Source organism: Oryza glaberrima, chromosome 4 (assembly GCF_000147395.1).
Source record: "Oryza glaberrima chromosome 4, OglaRS2, whole genome shotgun sequence".
Lineage (NCBI taxonomy): Eukaryota > Viridiplantae > Streptophyta > Magnoliopsida > Poales > Poaceae > Oryza > Oryza glaberrima.
This window is the reverse complement of record NC_068329.1, coordinates 29,680,937-29,701,791: the sequence shown is the minus strand read 5'-3', so window position 1 is coordinate 29,701,791 and position 20,855 is coordinate 29,680,937. Positions and strand designations below refer to the sequence as shown.

The following is a 20,855-nucleotide window of genomic DNA, read 5'->3' as shown; positions in this document are numbered from 1 at the left end:
ATGTTGGTATTAGAGTAAATGATCAAACCGGTAATAATTTTCAAACTTACAAAGGTCTAAGGCAAGGAGATCCTTTATCTCTAATTCTTTTTAATATAGTAGCAGATATGCTTACCTTATTAATTAAGAGGGCTAAAGATGCTGGTTCATTGAATGGGGTAGTCCCTCACCTAGTGGATGATGGTTTATCTATTTTACAGTATGCAGATGATACCATCATATTTTTGGAACATGACTTACAACAAGCGAAGAATCTTAAATTGATTTTATCTGTGTTTGAAAAGTTGTCTGGCTTGAAAATAAATTTTCATAAGAGTGAATTATTTTGTTTTGGTCAGGCAAAGGAATATTATGATGAGTATTCTAACATCTTTGGTTGTAAGTTTGGCTCTCTCCCTGTTAAATATCTTGGTATACCAATGCATGTTAGAAAACTGAATAATAGAGATTGGAAAATAATTGAGAAAAGAATTGAGAAAAAACTTAGTAGTTGGAAAGGAAAACATTTATCTGTTGGGGGTAGACTGGTTTTGATTAACTCTGTACTTTCAAGTTTAGCTATGTTTATGATATTTTTTTTTAGATACCGAAAGGGGTTCTTCAAAAAATTGATTATTATAGATCACGGTTCTTTTGGCAAGGAGATGAGCATAAAAAAAGTATAGACTTACTAGATGGGATATCATTTGTCAACCTAAGGATCAGGGAGGTTTAAGGGTTCATAACTTGGAAATACAAAACAAGTATCTCTTGAGTAAGTGGTTGTTTAAGTTGATTAACGAGGAAAGTGTATGGCAAAATCTATTGAAGAGAAAGTATCTCTACAACCAGTCTATAACCCAAGTGAATAAGAAACAGGGCGATTCTCATTTTTGGTCAGGTCTCATGAAGGTCAAAGATACCTTCTTAGATATGGGTTCTTGGATTGTAAATAATGAGAAACAAATAAGGTTCTGGGAAGATAAATGGCTAGGAAACCTGGCTTTTAAAGACAAATATCCATCTTTATACTGTATTGTCCGAAGGAAAAGTTCTACTATTGCTAATGTTATGAGATCTGTTCCACTCAATGTTTCCTTTAGGAGATCATTAGTTGGTCAGAATCTTGCATATTGGTATGAATTGTGTGCTTCTATTGTACATATTCAATTGAATCAATCCTCTGATAGCTTTAGATGGAATTATCATCAGAATGGAATATCTGTTAGGTCGATGTATCTAGCTTTAATTAATAATGGTTATATTGAGAGAAACAAGATTATTTGGAAGCTTAAGATGCCACTTAAGATTAAGATTTTTATGTGGTACTTGCTTAAAGGGGTTGTGCTAACCAAGGATAATTTGGCAAGACGAAATTGGAATGGCAGTTTAAGATATTTTTGTATGAAAAATGAGACTATTCAACATCTTTTTATAGAGTGTCATTATGCAAAATTTGTTTGGAGAGCAGTACAGTTCTCTCTTGGTTTATACCTTCCTACTACCATATCTAATATGTTTGATGGTTGGCTCTTGGGGGTAGACAAGAAGAAGAGTAAACTCATACTTGTAGGAACTTCTGCCATATGTTGGGCTCTGTGGTTGACTAGGAATGATATGGTTTTTGACAAATCACCATCTATCTCATATATGCAGGTAATTTTCAGGGCAACATATTGGCTCCGATTTTGGGCACAGCTGCAAATGTGTAAAGATGATCGAGAGCCTATGAAGGTTGCATGTCGTAGGCTTGAGACAACGGTCATGCAACTCCTTGCAAACTATGGATGGAGATTCACAAATAGACTTGAATAAATGTGCTCTCCTTATCTTAGTTTGATCTTTTATTTTGTTGGGTGTGTTTAATTCATTTGAACTACACTCAGTGTTTGGGTGTTACTTTTGTAATAATTGGCTGTAACTCTGATGAGCAAAGGCCGGAATGTTTTATTCCATTATCTAAAAAAACCAAGGGTTAATAAACATGATTCTAGAACAAGTTGGTGACTATTAGAGTGTTGACAATATAAAATTAGTTATATTATTAAATTTAACATTTAATATATATTTATAATATGTTTGTTCCGTATTGAAAATATTAATATATTTTTCTACAAACTTAGTTAAACGTATAAAATTTTGACTAAGAAAATATTCAAAAGATTTTTAATATGAAATGGAGCAAGCATGAGAGAGTTTATCAGTTCAGACAAAGAAAAAAAGGAAAAAAAAACATTGTTCAGTCGGCGGCCATCTCCTTCCTGATGTCGTCCAGGAGATCGTCCCTGTACTCGGCGAACGTGCCGTCGTACGGCCTCACCGTGCCGTCCTGCACCACCCACAGCGCGCTCCTCTCCTCGTCGTCGCAGACGCAGGACACCAGCCTCGAGTCATGGCTGACGATGACCACGCCGCCGGCGAACTCGTCGAGCGCGTCCGCCAGCGCGTCGATGCTCTGCATGTCGAGGTTGTTGGTCGGCTCGTCGAGCAGCAGCACGTGCGGCTCCCCGAGCGCGACGGAGGCGAGCGCGACGCGGGCCTTCTGCCCGCCGGAGAGCTTGCCGATGGTGGTGAGGTGGCTCTCTTTGGCCAGCCCGAACCTGGCGAGCTTGGCGCGCGCCTCCCATGGCTTGCTCTCCAGGTGGGGATGCGTGTCGAGCAGGTGCTGCACGGGGCTCTTCTCCTCCGGCAGCGCGTCGCAGAAGTGCTGCGAGTAGAGCCCGATCCTCAGCTTGGGGTTCCTCCTCGCCTCGCCGCTCGTCGGCGTGAGCTCGCCGGCGAGGAGCTTGAGGAGGGTGGATTTCCCTGCCCCGTTGGGGCCGACGACGGCGACGGGCTGCCCCATGGAGACGTCGGCGTCGATGGCGGACAGCTGGAATCCGCCGCGGGTGAACCCGGCCTCGGCGAGGCGGAGGAGGGGCCCGCCGCCGGCGAGCTCGGTGGGCGCGGCGAAGTGGAACTCGACGGTGTAGTCGTGCCACTTCTTGGGCGCCCTCCGGCCGCTCTTCCGCGCAGCCTTGGCCAGCCTCTCGCTCTCCTTCATGGCCTTGGCCTTCTTCTGCTCGTAGCTGCCGACGAAGGAGTCGAAGCCGCCGCGGTAGGCGTGCAGCTTCTTGTCCTGGAGGTGCACGACCTCGTCGCAGATGGCGTTGAGGAAGCCCTCCTCGTGGGAGACGACGACGAGGGTGCTCTTGCACTGCGCGGTAAGGTACTCCTCCAGCCACAGGACGGCGCGGAGGTCGAGGTGGTTGGTGGGCTCGTCGAGGAGGAGGAGCGTTGGCTGCATGAAGAGCGCGCCGGCGAGCGCGATGCGCTTGATCCAGCCGCCGCTGAAGGAGCTCGCCGGCCGCGCCTGGCTCGCCTGGTCGAACCCCAGCCCGGCGATGATCTTGGCCGCGCGCGCCGGGGCGGTGTCCCAGCCACGCTGCGTGAGCTCCTCGTACACCTCGGCGAGCCGGGCGCCGTTGGCGGCGGCGGCGGCGGAGGAGGCCTCGAGCTGGTCACGCTCGGCGCGCAGCGTGGCGAGCTCCTCGTCGGCGGCGAGCACCACCTCGATCACCGGGCGGGGGTCGCGGTTGTCGTCCTCCTGCACCACGAGCGTGACGCGGATGCCGCGCGGCACCGGGAGCTTCCTCCAGTGGAGGAGCTTGAGCAGGGTGGTCTTCCCCTTGCCGTTGGGCCCGACGAGGCCGTACCGCCGCCCGTGCGCGACGCGCAGCGACGCGCCCTCGAACAGCGCCACCCCCTGCACCGACACGTCGAAGTCCTCCACGACGACGTCCCTCACGTTGTCGGTCGCGGCGTCCGCGGCGGCGGCGGCGCCGCGTCCCAGGACGCGGCCGCCGATGGTGACGACGTACGAGTCAGGGTCGTCCCAGAGATTCGCCGCCGCCGCCGCCGCCGCCGCCTCGTGCTTGCGCCGCTCCTCCTTCTTCTTCGTCTTCACCTCCTTGCGCTGCGGCGGCGGCGGCGCGGCGGCGTTGACGTCGACCGGCGCGAACGACGCCGCCCTCGGCGTGGCAGCGCCAGCGAGCTCGTCATCGTCGTCGTCGTCGGAAGGGGGGAGATCGATCCCAGCTAGGTACGACGAGGGCTCGGAGTTCTTCGTGGGCCTCGATCTACCGGCTTTCCTTTCGGCTCGGACTTCGGGGGATTTCGCGGGGCTCGGCTTTTGGTGTTCGCCTTGTCTGTCCCTACTATATCTACCGTCTCGCCTATTCAGATTCGTAATGAGTCTTCTCTGATTGGATTCACCAAACCGTTTTAAAGTGGGTTACTGCTTCTTCACGGTAAGATGATTATCGGTTTCATGAATTGAGAAAAAGGTTATCGCAAGTGATCAAGAGCGGAGGCAAGCCTATGACAACTAGGGCTTAGAGCCCAAGCCCTAGGGTTGCCTTTAAAATCATGTATAAATTGTTTTAAATCACCATGTAGTTTTAAAGAAAAATCAACAACTCATTAGTTGAGCCTTAGCCTAGCCATACTCTTTAATAATTTCTAGCTCTGCCACTACACGCGATAATAGTGATACCCGCATGATAACCGGGCGGTTTTGTAAACCTTGCTTGTGTCGCTATAATTTAAGAAAGTGGAACCGATGGATTATATATAGGTTTGGGCTACTGGATTGCGCGCACTTGGGCCAGCCTGAGCCTTCTTCGTTGGGCCATTGGCGGATTTGGGCCCATTACGGATTTGTAATGGGCCGGTGGAAAGCCCAAAAACGTGAGGTGTCCTTCACTCCGACCGTTACAGATAAGCCCCAGCGCCGTACGAGACGGCACAACACAACGGCCGCTCGCCGATCACACGCTGACGCGCACACACCGGCGATTTCTCAGCCGCAATCGCCATGGCCACCGCCACCGCCACCTCCCTCGCCTCCTCCGCCGCGCACCGCCGCCTCCCGCCCTCGCGCTCAGCCGCTAGCTCCATCCTGAGAGCCCCCAACCGGGGCCGCCTCTGCCCCGGCTCCCCGTCGGTGCTCCGCGCGTCGTCCTCGTCTCCGTCGTCTCCCCAGCCCACCGCCGGCGGTGATGAGGGGGAGGAGGAGGAGGAGGGGCGGAGGCTGTCGAAGCAGTCGTCGTGGGAGGCGAAGGACTCCGAGGGGGATGACTACCTCTACCGCCTCGGGAAGGAGGCCGACAACATGAACATCGCCGTCGGCGCGCGGAGCGGCATCGTCGACGACCTCTTCGTCGGCAACTTCCTCGGCAAAGACTGTACGCGCTCCAGCACTTGGATGCCCCGTTCGATCCAAATACCATCTTATAATAAAATGTCCTGAATTGTTTGGTTCCTGAACATGAGATTCTGTATACTAACTTCAGCAGTAGACGATCTTTCCTTGGTTACAGCTCTATATATATAGTTACTTGTGAAATGTGTTTGCAGCGGATATTGTGTTCGATTACCGGCAGAAAGCGACCAGGACGTTTGAGTACCTGCAAGGAGATTATTACATCGCACCCCTCTTCCTTGTGAGTGTAATTTTAGTTCATCTTCAGCTGATCTTTTTTTTTTTTACTGCATCCTCGTACTTTTATGCTGTTCTAGGTACCTGATTGACAAAGATTTGACACTGCAGATTCGTTGTGGTGCAGGATAAAGTTGGTAAGCAATTTAATGTAGGAGGAAGCACATTGTTATAATCAGGTATCTCACTCTTACAGTTTGAAGAGACTACATCTTTCGTTTCACCTGCATAAACAGTGGCTACTGAAGTATCAGTGTCCTTCTGTATAAGAAACTGAACAAGTTATACAAAGGTGTAACAGTTGCCGAATAAGCTTACCACCATATACCAACAGTCCCTAGAGGCCTAGACTGAATATATATATTTTTGGGTCAAACTATCAAATAATGGCATGCAATGTTGGCAGCAAGTGAAATATATGCAAATCTTACATTTACATTAATAGTGATTATGCTAAACTCTTCCTTAATAATATCTTGAACTTTTATATGGTATATATTCTTGTGGCTATAGTGTGCATGACAAATTTATTTTATTCTTTTTCTCCAGGCACACATACTAAAAGGACTGCTTGATGTTTGCAGCATGTCATATTGTGAAGAACTACCTTGCACATATTCTTACTATCAAGATTCCCCTTATACTTGGTAGTGCACTTCTCTTTGTTTCTCTCTGTGTAATTGGGATATGAAATAATACATGGTTGTAGTTCAATATTATTCTTTAGTTCGTTTTCAATATTTTTGAGGAACATTGCACAATGCAGGAATCTGGGGTGGAAAAGGCCAAGGGAAAACATTCCAGACTGAACTTATATTTAGAGCAATGGGTGTTGAACCTGTTATTATGTCTGCTGGAGAACTAGAATCTGAGAAAGCAGGTCAAAGACACTTGAATTTGTGCTTACTGTTTACATGCTTTATGTACTCTGCTATATTTTGCAAGGTTGCTATCAATGTGGTGCTCCATAGATCATCAAAGGGTCTCACGTTCATTAGTTTCTCATGTGTGTTTCTGCTATTGTTGCAGGAGAACCTGGGAGGCTTATACGTGACCGATACAGGACGGCTTCTCAAGTAATTCAAAACCAAGTAAGCAGGTGTTTTCGGCTACTCAGTTTCAGATATGTACCTTCAAATTCAGTTCTCAGTTTTGAGCACAAAACAAAATAATGTCTCTATTTTTTAAACTTGAGTGTTATTTCACCTGTTTGAGTTTTTTTTTTTTTGGTATGTGTGGAAAGCTCCAGTATCTGACTAGCTTCGTAATTGACACTTGAAATCATAAAAAAAGATTGTTGAAAATTCTATTACTACTGTCACTCAGTTCTGAATATGGCAAAAATGCTCCTTACATATTTTAGTCTTCTATTACCATCTTTTCAAACAGCTGATTCAATATTTGGTGTTTCCTTTTTCTTTTTTATACATCAAGATAGCGCAAATGTTCCTGAATGACGTGATGCTTGTCCGTTATGAGAAATACAAGTGCTCTCAACTCTGTAGTGCTTTACTCTTCTGTGTTATTACTGTATTATCATGATAAAGTTAACAGATTAATGATGCCTGTGGGTTTTGTTAATTTTCAGTTTACTTCAATGATTCCTGTTTTCACAATTTTTTTCATGGTATAGGGGAAAATGAGTGTTTTGATGATCAATGACCTAGATGCTGGTGTTGGAAGATTTGGTAAGTTTTGTAAACATATTTTGTATGGTAATTGTTGATCACAGTGACCTAGGATATTTTGTTTATGCTTCCTTTTTGAGAGCCTGTCAACAATACTACAATAGTGTATTCATCTGGTGTATTAATTATTTTCCAAATATTCTTCAGAAGAAGAGCACCTTTTGTAGGAAGAGATGGATCTTAGAGTTTTATTTTTCATCGAACATATGGTGATTTCTTTTTGACAGCAAACTAAGTGCTATATATCACCGTTGTTTTCAGGTAACACACAAATGACAGTAAATAATCAAATTGTGATTGGAACTTTAATGAACTTGGCGGATAATCCAACCAGGGTTAGCATTGGCCAGAAATGGAGAGAATCTGATGTAACACACAGAGTGCCAATAATAGTTACCGGAAATGATTTTTCGACACTGTATGCTCCCTTGATTCGTGATGGGAGGATGGAAAAGTTCTATTGGTATGTTCGTTCTTGCATCTGAATAAATTTTGTTGCAACAAAGTACAGACTGAATTTTATTTGCAACAACTAGTCGGATTTAATTTGGCAAAAAAACTTCAAAGAATGATACTTGAATGTGATATGTGATTAATAGGCAGCCCGACCGTGAAGATATAATTAACATTGTTCACCGCATGTATATAAAGGATGGTTTGTCTTTCGAGGATGTATCAAAAATTGTAGACACTTTTCCAAACCAAGGTAACCATTTCTCCAGAACTGTAATTTCATTTTGCAGCATATGAAACAAGGTCTATGTTTCTTTTTATACAAACATACTTAGATGATATGTAGGGAAAAGAAAAATAGAAGAGGAACTAGAACAGTAACATAGCCATCATTCCCTCAAGCAAAATACCTATTCTGTTTTTCCTTTTCTCAAACTTCATTATTTTCCTTGTTCAGTTGCTGGTGGAAACTAGTTATTATTATTATTTAGCATAGAAAGTATCCATTTTTCAACTACATTTGAAAAGTATATTCAAGAGCGAACTCAACCCACTGCAGCTCTGGACTTTTATGGAGCTTTGAGATCCAGGACATACGATCGGGCAATCTTGCAGGTACCTGTGTTGATTTAGGACAGAGTTCGCAATTCTATTTTCCAGTTCGTTTTAGAAAAAAAATTCACCTGATTTTTTGTATGTGAAACAATGTCATGTCTGTTACTCTGTTTAGTTGTTGAAGATGTACTTTTTTGCAAATACTGTTGAAGATGTACTGGTGTGCACCAAACAGCGTGTATGGAGACAGCGTGCACCAAACAACTTGACAAGCAGACAATTTTTTTCCAAAAAGTTTTAACAGTAGTATTTCCGATAAATGTACCATTAGGGTAGTAGTTACTGTATTGTACTTCAGACATACTTTTCTGTAAACTGGAAATCTCCTGGGTGCAGTGGGTAGAAGAGATTGGTGGTCATGAACAACTAAATGAAAAGCTTCTCAAGCGAAAGAAAGGAGAGGAGCTTCCAACATTTATTCCTCCAAAGGTATTCAGTTTTTCAGGCCACATAACTGGCTTGCGTTGTACTGAGATTTCTTTGTCATAATCAGTTTGCTAAATGTCTTTCCCTAAAAAAAAAGTCTGCTAAATGTCAAAACAGCAAGCTCACATACTGATTCTTCATTACTCTACTGAATATCATCTAAGTAGTAAGTTTGTTTCTTTCATTGATATGTATAATATCCTGGTGTTATTTTGTTCATCAGACCACTGTAGATGCGTTGATTGAATCTGGGGACTCTCTGGTGAAAGAGCAAGAACTGATAATGAATTCGAAATTGTCAAAAGAATATATGAAGAATTTAGATGATTAGTTCAAAACAAAAGGTCTAATAGAGAAAGTACTCGAGGTACCTATCTCAACCCGATTTTGTATATTTTTGCATTTCTCTGAAAACTGCACCTTTCTTTCTCTCTCTCTTTGGTGCCCCTGCATCCTACATTCTACAGAACAGTTGCATGTGCAAGTATACAATAGTGTATAAAAGAACATGAAAAGGTATACAAGAATTTTTTCGGCTGTGTTTTATGTATTTTAGATATCTTTATATAATCGTTTGTACAATGGTTTGCAACTCTGAACTATATATAATGAACTTCATATATTATAGTGAACTTCAGACAGTGTTTCGCTTTCAGAAGTTGCCCACAATATGTGGTTTCAGATATCCACGACTGGAAGAACAGATGTCATCGTCGTCTAGCTCTCATTATTGCCAGAAAGTTGTCTGGTACTCCAGTCGACTTGATAGACTTTTTAGGCTATGGCTATGGCACAAGGATACAAAAATACAAAATGGTCCATGTATTCCAGTGAAACAAAAGTGTCCAAATGATAAGTCTTAATTACTACCTCCATCTCAGAATATAAAAAGTTATAGAGTTGAATAGGATTATTAAGAAAGTAGTAAAATTAAATAGAGCAAGGTTGTGATTGGTTGAGAACTGAAAGTGTTGAGAAATTTGAATGGTGGGAAGAGAATGTTGATGAAGAATTTGTTATATTTTTAGACAAATTTTAAGTGCTTAAAGAGTTAAAAGTAATTATATTTTGAGATGGATGAAGTATTTCTCTAGAAAGGATGTACATAATTACTCACGTGATCTACTTCGTATTTACAAAAGATGTGCTTATATGGAACAAAGAATTCACATGAAAAATCCATGTCCATGCTAAGGTAGGTTAGAGAATTCACATGTACGCTAAACTGAAACCCATACCAATCCTTAGTGTTTGTGTCCATCAGTGGATATTTTACAAGGGAAAGTAAGAAATTAAGGTAAGGCCTCCTCTAAAATGAAGGAATTTTGTCGAAACTGAACTAATTTCTATCTAGAAAAAACCAATTTCTAGGACGAATATGGACAAACGCATATCTATATTCATCCCTATAAGTTTATTCTTTTTGGAACAGAAGGTGTAAGTAATATATAGATATCAAATAATATGTTGTCTATATATTATTTGATAGTTAAAGATAGTTATATTTTAAGACGACACCATTCCTTATGTCCTAGATAAAGGAGTCTAATCCCATCAATTAAATAGAAATAACAAAGAAATGGAAAACAAAAAACAAAATCCAGTTTTGCACCATGTGTCCATTCGGCGGGAGGAGATGCCTGCCTGCCTGCCAAAGTGCCAATATTCTTATGAAAAATACTATACGTATGACTAAACTTGTCTGACTTTGGAACGACCTTAACGCCGTGAGCTCATGACGTTAATCTCCGTATAACCAAACTATGTTGTCACCATACTTAGTCACGTATTGAGTTGTTTTACCGTTTGATCGTACGCTGGTCGGACATATAGGTCGTACATATAGCATTGTTCATACTAAACACTAGCAATACTTGATTTAAGATTATTCACGCGGGTATTACTAGCATCGAGGGGCCGCAACCGCAATTACAAATGGGCTGCTGGCGCTGCCGCCGAGGCAACGTGGAGTGCAGCCAATGCGATTAGGTGGCATCATATCATATCACATCACATCATATCTCTTATCCCCTCGCTACATAAAAGAAACCAAACGCTCACTCTCTCCTGATCTTCCTCTGCTACCGCTATTCCCTCCCTATCTGTCTCCTCTCTCTCTCTCTCCTTGTGACTGTCAGTAGTCCGTCGATCGCCGGCGACTAGCCGGCCGGCCGCCGGCGGCGTCGATCCATGGAGTGGTGGCAGAGGGCGGTCGTCGTGCCGGTCAAGCGCGCCTGGGTCGTCGTCGCCGCCCGGCTGCTTCGCAAGAAACAATACGGTAAGTTATCCATTAATTCTACTGAATCTTTTTTTCCTGGTTCATGTCTTCATGAGAGAAGAATCGAATTGTTTCTGATAAAATTCGCCGTCATGAAGCATTCTGATCTTCTCCTTTTTCATCGTTCTGCATTAAAACAAAAATCACGGTGGGATGGTAATTACCGCTGAATGCAATGGGGAGACGAAGTCTGAATATATTTGAAAATGTTTTTCATCCCAAACATGGGAAATCGCACCTTTAATAATAATTAAATTAGTCAAATCTGTTCTTCGCCCAAAAACTGAATGCATGTACACGTATGGAGCCGAAGCAAATACTAGCCAAATACACGTCGTTGGGGGACACGTACGCGTGGCGGCCGTCGTCGTCGTCTTCTGAGCAACATGCCAAGCCACGCAATCTGCATCCTAGTACACAACAGTAGTGCAGTATAAGATCAGATGCATGCGTGCAAAATGTAGAAATTATCTGAAACTCTGCGTGTTATTTTTCTTAATTCGAACGAGAAAAAAAAAGAGATTGTTTTCGTGTCACGTGGCTGCATGTCGGTTGTCGTACGCCTCACTGGGTTCCACTCCACACAAACATCACTAGTAGACTACTGCTGCAGTACTCATCAGCATCACTAGCTAAGCTATATTGGTTTTCGTCTGCTTCTTCTGCTCGATCTCCACGTGTGGAAATTAATCAAAGCGTGCCTGTTTATGCTTGTAAGATAGTACTGTCATGATAATCTTATTTGCTCTGACATTAGGAATGTAGACATACATTGATTATAATTACTCCCTCCATTTAAAAAATATAATTGGCTTAACCTATGAACCTGGACATGCTCATAGCCAGAAATTCATTTATTTTAAAGGACAATGTTCATGAGATTGATCAAATCAATAAAGGTTTCTCGGTTCCAAAATAACAAACTCAGTATAAAACTAAAACATGAGATGAGGGAGTAGGAGTAGGAGGCGAAATGGCACGTAGTCTAGTAGTTGCACAGCGATCTGAGTAGCATTTTAAGATCCTGAGATTAAAATCTTCGTAGGAGTGAATTTTAGATTGAGTTATTTGAGAGACTAAGGCTGTGTTCGGAGGAGGGGTTGGGAACCCCTCCTCGACGGCACGCAAAACGAAGTTCGTTTTATTGTATGATTAATTAAGTATTAACTATTTTTTTAAAAAATGGATTAATATGTTTTTTTTAAACAACTTTCATATAGGAAGTTTTTGCATAAATCACACAATTTAGCAGTTTGACAAGCGTGCACACGAAAAACGAGAGAGGTGGGTTGGGAAAATGAGGAAAGAACACATCCTAAGTTCCCCATTTAAAAGAATGCAAATATTCGGTTAGATGTGGAGACCGAGGAAAAAAATACCCTTCTAAAAAAATAATAAAAAAAGGAGGTTGTCAAGCAGCGGCGCTGAAACCTGGAATTTATCAGGCAAACAAAGTAATGGACAGCAACTGGCACTTCTTGACATCTAGTTTGTGATGAGATATTTCAGTGTCGTATTATCTACCTCCATGTCATAAGGAATACATATATATAATTAAATTACACGTAGACATATACTATACGTATGGGTTGGTACTTGGTAGAGGAACCAGCCAAATTAGGCAGCGCGTGAGTGACATCTGCATGCAGTATATACTCTCACCAACCAACCGCCCCTGCTCTGCTCACTCTCTCGGCAATTTGGACGGACACTCATCTCTGCTCATGCTTAATTGCCTTCTAGAAGCGTCGACGTGGCATGCTTATGCACTTACATTTCGTCCTGGCCATGATTAATCCAGGATACGCATGCCCGATTAGTCATAACTATCTGCAGACTGCCTGTGTTGTCACCATGTTTGTGCTCATTCAGGTACAAAAGTGATTAGCTGCCATTGCATACTTGCCTTCTGCTCTTGCTAATTGCTATATACATATACTTCGTTATAAAAATATAAGACTTTTTAATTTGTTTAGTAAAAACTTAGGTTGATAAAATAAAATAATTTCTTTCGGTCATACCACTAGTGGTCAAATTTTGAATTGTTTAGGTTGGATTTTCGTACATTAAAATTAGTATTCTAGAAATATTTGTATAAAATTTGAATCCTACTATAGTTTGAAACGGAGAGTGTGATGATACCATGATATGTTCAGGCTTCTGGGTACACACGTGTAGGGTGTCGACCGCCGATCTAGCTAGCGACCTCTTGCTATTTGACAACAGTGCTAACTGACAGTGATTGATTAGCTTTGATCGACTTTTTAATTGTGCAACGTCACCCATGCATGCATTTGTTTAGTCTAGCTATCATATTGTGCTACTACTACATGACTAGGTAAACCGCTTACTTATTTCTCATGCCGATCGACGAGGTACGCGTCGCATTGTGGACGCATGTATACGATGCGTTCATGCAGTGTCATCCTAATCCATTACGTCATTGACAAGCAATGAAATTAATTAAGGACATGCTTAATTACCTTAATTAGCCTCTAGATAGCACCGTATTAATGATGAGTATGTCAGGTGTTTGTGTATGCATGGAGCACGTGCGGTATCAATTCGCTCTTGGATTTTCATCAGTATAAAAATAGGATTTGCTTTCTGCATGGATCCAATTCTGCAGTCGGCTAACCACCCAATCATACATATAGACAGCATCACATATTCATTTTTTGCAGGAAAAAAAAAAGAAATTATAGACAAGAATTATGACTGGTTATTAGCTCATCTAGATTCTCAAGATTCAGAATTCCTTCAGAGCTTGTGTGTTATCAAGTTCTGCAGTTTCAACAAATTGGACTTGAGAATTGACACTAAGCTACCTTTTCTGTAACAATTTCTACTATGGTACATTTTTTTACAGCTACAAATTGTAGCACCAATGTACTCTCTCCAAATTCATAACCATAAATTAGTGCTTCATTTAATTTGGAACGGCCGATGAAATGCTTATATTTTTAGAATCAGGTGAAATATAATACTCTCTCCGTTTCAGGTTATAAGATTTCAGATTATAAGATGTTTTGACTTTAGTTAAAGTTAAACTGCTTTAAGTTTGATCAATTTTATAGAAAAAAAATAGTAATATTTTGACCCAAGATAAATTTATTATAAAAAATATTTAATTATTCATTTAATAAAACTAATTTGGTAATGTAAATATTACTATATTTTCCTATAAACTTAATCAAACTTAGCAGTTTGACTTTAATCAAAGTCAAAATATTTTATAACCTGAAATGAAAAACATTTTATAACCTGAAATGAATGAAGGACTACGTAGGTAGTTGAATTTTGTTTGCTTTGTCAGATGGGCGCGGCGTGCTGGTGAAGCTCCACGACGACATCCAGACGTGCGCGTACGAGGACGTGCAGGTGATGTGGGAGATCCTGCAGCGCTCGGAGATGGCGAGGCTGGCCACCGCGCCGCCGTCGCCGGGGAGCGCCCGGGCGCTCATCTGGCCCGGCCGCGCCGCGCCGCCTCGCCGCCGCCATCGATGACATGGACCTGCGGCGGCGGCGGCGGCGGCGCTGAGAGTGAGTGAACATGCCATTGCCGCCGGCCGGTCGAGCATGGCCGTCTCTCAGCTAAAGCTCCGGCCAGCTCTCTGCCATTGCTAATGCGAATCCCCTTTCTTGCTGTATAGCTCTAGATGCTTGCATCTTTCTTTACTTATGTAAATAATATTTACAGTTTCAAGAGAAAGTACCAGTTTTGTATTTTGCTGCAGTCTTTCTCTTGGTTTCAGAAATCAGAACTGCTATCATCAGCCTATGGGGCTGTAGGCATATCGCTCTCACACTGAAAAAACAAAACAACATATTCAGTTCAGGAGAGGGCAGTAAGCAGGCTGAGAAAACATTGGAGATACCTTGTAAAAAGAAGGAAAGTACCGGATAATCAACGATGCATGCAATTAAAAGATCTGCGTAGGGTATCAGAGCTTGTGTCAGCCAGGTGATCTGAATTAGGATCAAAGAACCTGAAGTGGAGGTCTAAAACTGACATATGGTACAATGAGCACTCTGAGAAGCAGCTCTGCAATCGGTGAAATGGTAGTCATGGCGGCTTCTCAATCATTTTTTCCATTCAAACGACCATATATTTTGATAGTCTCGTTTCATTCATACTGTTCTTTCCATCAGTGTCTCAGCTGCCAACCAAATGGATGTCAGCACAAGCATAGGATAGCAAATCAGAATGGCATTGTAGCGTCCCAGTGGCTCAGTGAATCTCGAGCTGTGCTACAGAGAACAATATTTTACCTATCAGAGGGCCAGAAATAAGGTTCACAAGATGCTAATCCCAGGCCGCGTGTATCATAACTTCAAAGGTGACTTCTAACAGTTTTCTGGCTTTCTGCTTGAAAAAAAAAGTGATTATGCAACTCAACAGATTATATTTAAGGATACTCAAACGAAACTATGTTCACAAGTAATCAGCAGAAGAAAGTACACCAGAGCAAAACCAAATACAGGTATGAATTGTCCGATCCTTGAGAGCAAGAAGTTTTGCATGCACCCAATAATCTGCAGCAAATATGCACATTCTTATACATCATATTAGCACGCCATAGAAGAAGTTTTGCATTCACAGGCATTAAGCATTAACGGAATCCAGTCTAATTTCCCCCACCTTATGATGAAAAAAATATCACTCCAATCAACAAGGCAAACAGCTAAAAAAATTAATGACATTATGCAGACCAACATTAGGGAAAAGGAACAACTAAAAATGGAGAGACAGTTCAGGCTTACCATCTACAGCTTCTTGACTAATCCCTCCGTTCCATCTGGTACTAGGTTCTTATATTTTGGGACGGAGGGAGTAGGTCTCCTTCAAAGCAACATTAGATAGAACGGAAGAGGAAATTCAGACACAGCATACTTGCAGGTTGCAACATGTAGCTGTCATTGTCAAAATGCTTCCTGAGATATTTCTACAAATTGCCTACACATACAGATCTGAAAGACATTCTTCTCCCCATTCAGAATGAATGTGGAACAAGAAATTTTAGATTAAAAAAACAAATATATCATAATTTTCATCAGGAACCCATTCGTTTAAGGTGATAAAGTGAGGATCACAATGATAGTGCACAGCTTGGCCATAAACATATCTACGTTTTCATATCTGGAGTGAAGATGGAAACATCTACCCACTCCCAAGCAGACAAACACATCAAGGGAGAGGAGAGGTCTTAGAGATCTAACATATAACTTTCAAAAACACAGTTACAAAAGAATTTAAATAAAATTAACGTTCAACATCCCTGAAATTAGTACTGAAGATACCTAGAAAATTTTGGAATCAATAATGTACATCCTGACCTAGAAACTTACAGAACATTTTCCTATAAGTTACAGGACAGCTCTTGCATTTTGCTGTCTTCTGTCCCCTTATGCCAGATGTTACATAGAAGTTGGGACTTTTGGATGAACAGTCTCCATCTCAGGAGAGCTAATGAGGTCTAAGCAACGTCAACGGAAGATATTCTTCTTTATGAGGGCATTTATCAGGAGAAAAGAATTGGCTTTCTTTCGCTGCAAATCTGACAGCAGAATTCTGCCTTATCCCCAAATGCGCATCTTCTGTTGCTTGACTGCAGTATAATCACTTCAGCTCAAATGTACATCAGATGGGCACCAAAAACACATTGGTACAAAAAATCTATTTGAAATAGCACTTTCCATCTGTCAGTCATTTTCTTCTGGTGAACATAAGCATATCTTTTCAAGGAGGACTGGCCAGTCCTCCCCGAGCTGTTGAGGATTTAGCTGCATAGCTACCTTGAAATCATCAAGGGAGATCAAGTGGTGATTTCTGATACCATTCGTTGCTCCGGATGGTCCACTGCCTGATTGCATCTGAACATGATTTGGCAACCAAACACCATTCATATGTTTTCCATATGCATGCTGCTTGTACAATTCCCCTTTTCTTGCATCACTTTGAACATTAGCTCCTATTAACTCAACTGATGACCTAATCAGGTTCTTCAAGTACTTGTCCAAACCGTTATTCAGAAGGTCAGCACAATCCAATGTGACACCAGCTAGGCCCAGTGACTCTGCTGTTTTCTCCATCCGCCGATGCAATGCCTCTGTATTTAACAATTCACAATGCTCACAACAGCTGGTACAGTGATCCTCACCTGCACTAATTGGTGGTGGTGGTAATTTCCTTGCCCCGCCCACACTCGCTGAACAAAAAGGAATTCCAAGTGGTGCCCGTACAGGGCTATTCGATGCTTCTGCAGAATGATCCGAGACATTGCTCATGCTTCTTCTCAACTTGATTATGTTTCCAGTTGGTGACTGCTCCACACGTTGGTGCTTTGCCAATGGCTCTGCAGATTCATGTTGAAAATGCACTGATCTCTTGAGGTCAGAAGAACTTAGGGTGCCATTCTCTGGTACTGCCGCACCACCGTGAGTAATCTGGCTGTGATTGGCAGAAGCATCTACCCTACAACTCAGGCCCGTGCTTTTCATCCGATCTTTTGACTGATGATCTTGCATTGTGCTCATATGCCTTGATCCCTGCATCTGTAATAACCTGATGTCCCCATTGCAAGAATTCAATGCTTCGCCGGGCTGACAAACCTTCTTCACTGTTGCTCCCACAGACCTCCCAACATCTGGTGCTGGTGTTGGAGGTGGACACTTCGCATGGTAGGCGTTGTAGAGAACTGAGCGTATCAGCTGATTATGCACTCGGAGGTTCTCTCTCCCCAATGTTTGGAGGCACACCTTGTCGAAATCCGCCTTGCTGAGCCTATTCGACAGGTAGCCCTTCAAGTAGCTGAAGTACCTCCTTGACCTGTCAGGACCAAGCCTCTTCTCCAGCTGAAGCTTCACCTCGCGGAGATCGATACGGCCATTCTGCTGCTGCGCCTGCGGCTGCGGTGGAGGAGCTGATGGCTGCTGCTGCTGCTGCTGGGGTGCAGCGAGCGGCCACGCCTCCTCCCTCACCATGTCCATAAAATCACCACCCCGGCGAACCCCAATATCGGATTCAGAGCACAGAAACCACGAATCGGTGACAGCGCGCCGCACCAACCCAGCTCGGATCAAACCACTATGGCCTCCGTCGCCTCCTGCAGAGCGCGAGCCCGTAGCCCAATTCCCAGCTCGCCAGCCATGGAGGCGATCTCATCTCCGCCGGAACCACACCAATCGCCGCGGAAGCAACCACCCGCCCCGGGAGCGGTGCGGCTGGCCCGAATCAAGCATCCAGGGCGGCGAGTCGTCGGGCGGGAGCCAAATTGGATTACCCACCCAAACCCTAGCGCAATGGGGGCATGATCCCGACCCCGGCGAGCTCCGCCCCGGGCCCGCGCCGCCTGGATCTCCGGCGAGGAGGGCGACCAACCGCCTCCCACTCCACGACCGAATCGAATCCGAGAAAAACAGCAAGAATTGGAGCTGACCTCGCCGAGGGGGGCAGCAATTGGGATTGGCGGAATCGGATTGGAGGACGCCGCCGCCGCCGCGAGGAATTCCGCTTCTGCTGCTGCTGCTGCTCCCCCGCGCGCGCCGGAGTGCGCGGATTGCTGCGGCTGCTGCTGGTGGGGGAGGTGGGAGATGGGTTCTTGCTTCCGTTTGGTTTGCTTCTCTCTTCTCTTCGTGTTCGTCTTGGCTTGGGCTGGCTGGCTGTCTCTCGCTTCGTGTTTTTTTTTTTTTTTTGGTTTGGAGTTTTTTTTTTTTTGGTTGGGAGGGTTTTTTTTTTGGGCCGTTGAATTGGATTTGATCGCGGAGGCGACCCGAGAGGGCGGGAGGGGGGGGGGGGGGGGGGGGGGGGGGGGGGGGGGGGTGGGCACCGCAGCGAAGAGGGAGAGCCTTTTGGCTCCCGGCCTGTCTCTCCTCCTCTTTGCGGTATGTTGTGTGCCAGTGTGCGTGTATTGGTCAGTGATTAGTTGCTGATCTGCTTCTGCTTGTGATTATTCAATTTCGTTGTTTTTGACTTTTTTTTAAAGTTAAACCACTTAAGTTTGTAGAAAAAACAGTAAAATTTTCAACGGAAGATAAATGTATTATGAAAATATATTCAATTATTAATTTAATAAAACTAATTTGATGTTGTAAATATTACTATATTTGTCTACAAACTTAGAATAGTTTGACTTTAACCAAAGTCAAACCGACTTATAATCTAAAACGGAGGGAGTACTCATTTAAAATATACTCTCTCCGGTTTCATAATTCTTGATATTTTGGATAAGGTTGAGGTCAAACATTTGTAACTTTGATTATCAATAACTTTAAAAGTATTTAGTTTAAAAGAACTAGAACAATATATATAGATTTGTCTTTCAAAGTATTATGAGAAAAGTAAGCATGCATTTATTTATTATGTATATTATAATAGAAAAATAAAGTCAAACATATATTTTGGAGACTGTATCATTGTCCAAAACGTCAAGAATTATAGAACCGATTGGAGTAACTATTTTTACAATTAATATTTTATACAAAATATAAGTATTATCTGATGCATTGGATTTAATGCACAGTAGTCCAAACACTTTTAGCCCTAGGGGGAGAGTAAGCAATTCAAAATTTTACCATTGTGATGATTAAAGGAGAATATTCTCTCTTATATTTATTTTTTTATCCAACAACATAGAAATATATTTATAGGAGTGTTTAGGAACGAAGGGAATACTTGTCACTTCAAATACTTGTAACCAGTAATCAAGTTGTTTCAACTTTCATCACTGATAATTTTTAAATGGTCAAATTAAGATGGACGAAAGCTTAATGTTTATATTTAAAATGCAACATAATTTGATATAATGCACCTTTTCTAAAGTATTTATATATTGTTTGAATAAAAATGATAAACAATCAAAGTTCAAATATAAATAATGGTTGGAACAATTATTTAGGAAGTGAGGGGTATATCTTATGCGCAATGCAGTATAAGCCGATACAAGTTTTGATGCACTTGCTGTAGCTATACCACCGAACACACCCGGGTATATAACTATATGATTATTTCTGATTCTGAATGGGAGCATGAACTGCACCGGATAGAATTTACATTTCAGAACAGTAAAATTGTTTGGAGTATATGTACATGCGGTACATGTATGTTATGGTAAACGTAATTTTATTGTTTGACTAACTGTATATCTTTTAATCAAAGTTGTAAAAGGAGATACAGTATTATCTAGGAGTAAGTACGACTCACGTACTAATGTACTGCTGTACTCCATCGCGTTTATTTAAAAGAAGTCTAAATAAGTCCATCGCGTTTAAAAGAAGTCTAAATAAGTCCATCGCGTTTAAAAGGAGATACAGTATTATTTAAAAGAAGTCTAAATAAGCCCATCGCGTTTCCTCTTAAGGTTAAAGGTTAGAAATTGATCTGTTAAACGGAATTTTGTATCACAAGTCATGGTGGATCCGGATAACAACATATCATACAACTCATATTGAAGTTAACATTATTCTCAACCAGGCAAATTTTGGCTATTAATGTTTATGAAAATGGAACAAGCACGAGAAAGAAAAGAGATAATCACATAATTAGTCTAACCATAATTTAATTTGGTTCGACAGAAATTTGTGGCAATTCATTTTACAACCGCGTTTTCATATCAACTTGGAAAATTAATCAAAACACGGCGATCTGGAGCTAACTCTAAATAGCTGACGTTGATAATGTCCAGCTTCGCTAAACACCAGATACTTCATTTTCTCCTACTGCAATAACAGCTACCCTGAAGCATCAAGGTGACTTCACACTTCTGCATCTATCTCCATCAAGAAAAAGGTGTTCAAACCAAAGTACAAGCACAGGTAAATTATGGATCCAAACAAGTCCTGGTTTTAACCAAGCTCAGAATGTTTATACCTCATATGCACGTTCGTAGGACAGGTGACTACGTTTTGTAGGTGTACTATTTTACTTGATATTAGAATG

The 20,855-nt window shown here is 42.4% G+C and overlaps 4 protein-coding genes across 4 annotated transcripts; 2 read left to right on the top strand and 2 right to left on the bottom strand.

Moving 5' to 3' along the window:
- Window positions 1-2,164: 2,164 nt before the first annotated feature.
- Window positions 2,165-4,836, bottom strand: LOC127770960 (ABC transporter F family member 4-like). The gene is made up of 2 exons (XM_052296719.1): window positions 4,810-4,836; window positions 2,165-4,219 (listed from the first exon to the last, which is right to left on the bottom strand). The coding sequence occupies exons 1-2, from the start codon at window positions 4,834-4,836 to the stop codon at window positions 2,219-2,221; spliced, it is 2,028 nt and encodes a 675-aa protein (XP_052152679.1). The 3' UTR covers window positions 2,165-2,218.
- Window positions 4,767-9,186, top strand: LOC127770599 (ribulose bisphosphate carboxylase/oxygenase activase, chloroplastic). The gene is made up of 12 exons (XM_052296374.1): window positions 4,767-5,204; window positions 5,377-5,462; window positions 5,586-5,595; window positions 6,043-6,105; window positions 6,225-6,338; window positions 6,488-6,549; window positions 7,092-7,146; window positions 7,408-7,609; window positions 7,746-7,852; window positions 8,159-8,214; window positions 8,551-8,643; window positions 8,864-9,186. The coding sequence occupies exons 1-12, from the start codon at window positions 4,835-4,837 to the stop codon at window positions 8,969-8,971; spliced, it is 1,326 nt and encodes a 441-aa protein (XP_052152334.1). The 5' UTR covers window positions 4,767-4,834; the 3' UTR covers window positions 8,972-9,186.
- A 1,529-nt stretch (window positions 9,187-10,715) lies between these two features.
- LOC127771572 (uncharacterized) lies at window positions 10,716-14,653 on the top strand. Its single transcript, XM_052297498.1, has 2 exons — window positions 10,716-10,918; window positions 14,235-14,653. The coding sequence occupies exons 1-2, from the start codon at window positions 10,831-10,833 to the stop codon at window positions 14,423-14,425; spliced, it is 279 nt and encodes a 92-aa protein (XP_052153458.1). The 5' UTR covers window positions 10,716-10,830; the 3' UTR covers window positions 14,426-14,653.
- A 1,472-nt stretch (window positions 14,654-16,125) lies between these two features.
- On the bottom strand, window positions 16,126-18,637 carry LOC127771571 (uncharacterized). The gene has a single exon (XM_052297497.1). It carries the CDS (start codon window positions 17,906-17,908, stop codon window positions 16,622-16,624), a length of 1,287 nt encoding a protein of 428 aa, XP_052153457.1. The 5' UTR covers window positions 17,909-18,637; the 3' UTR covers window positions 16,126-16,621.
- Window positions 18,638-20,855: the final 2,218 nt, after the last annotated feature.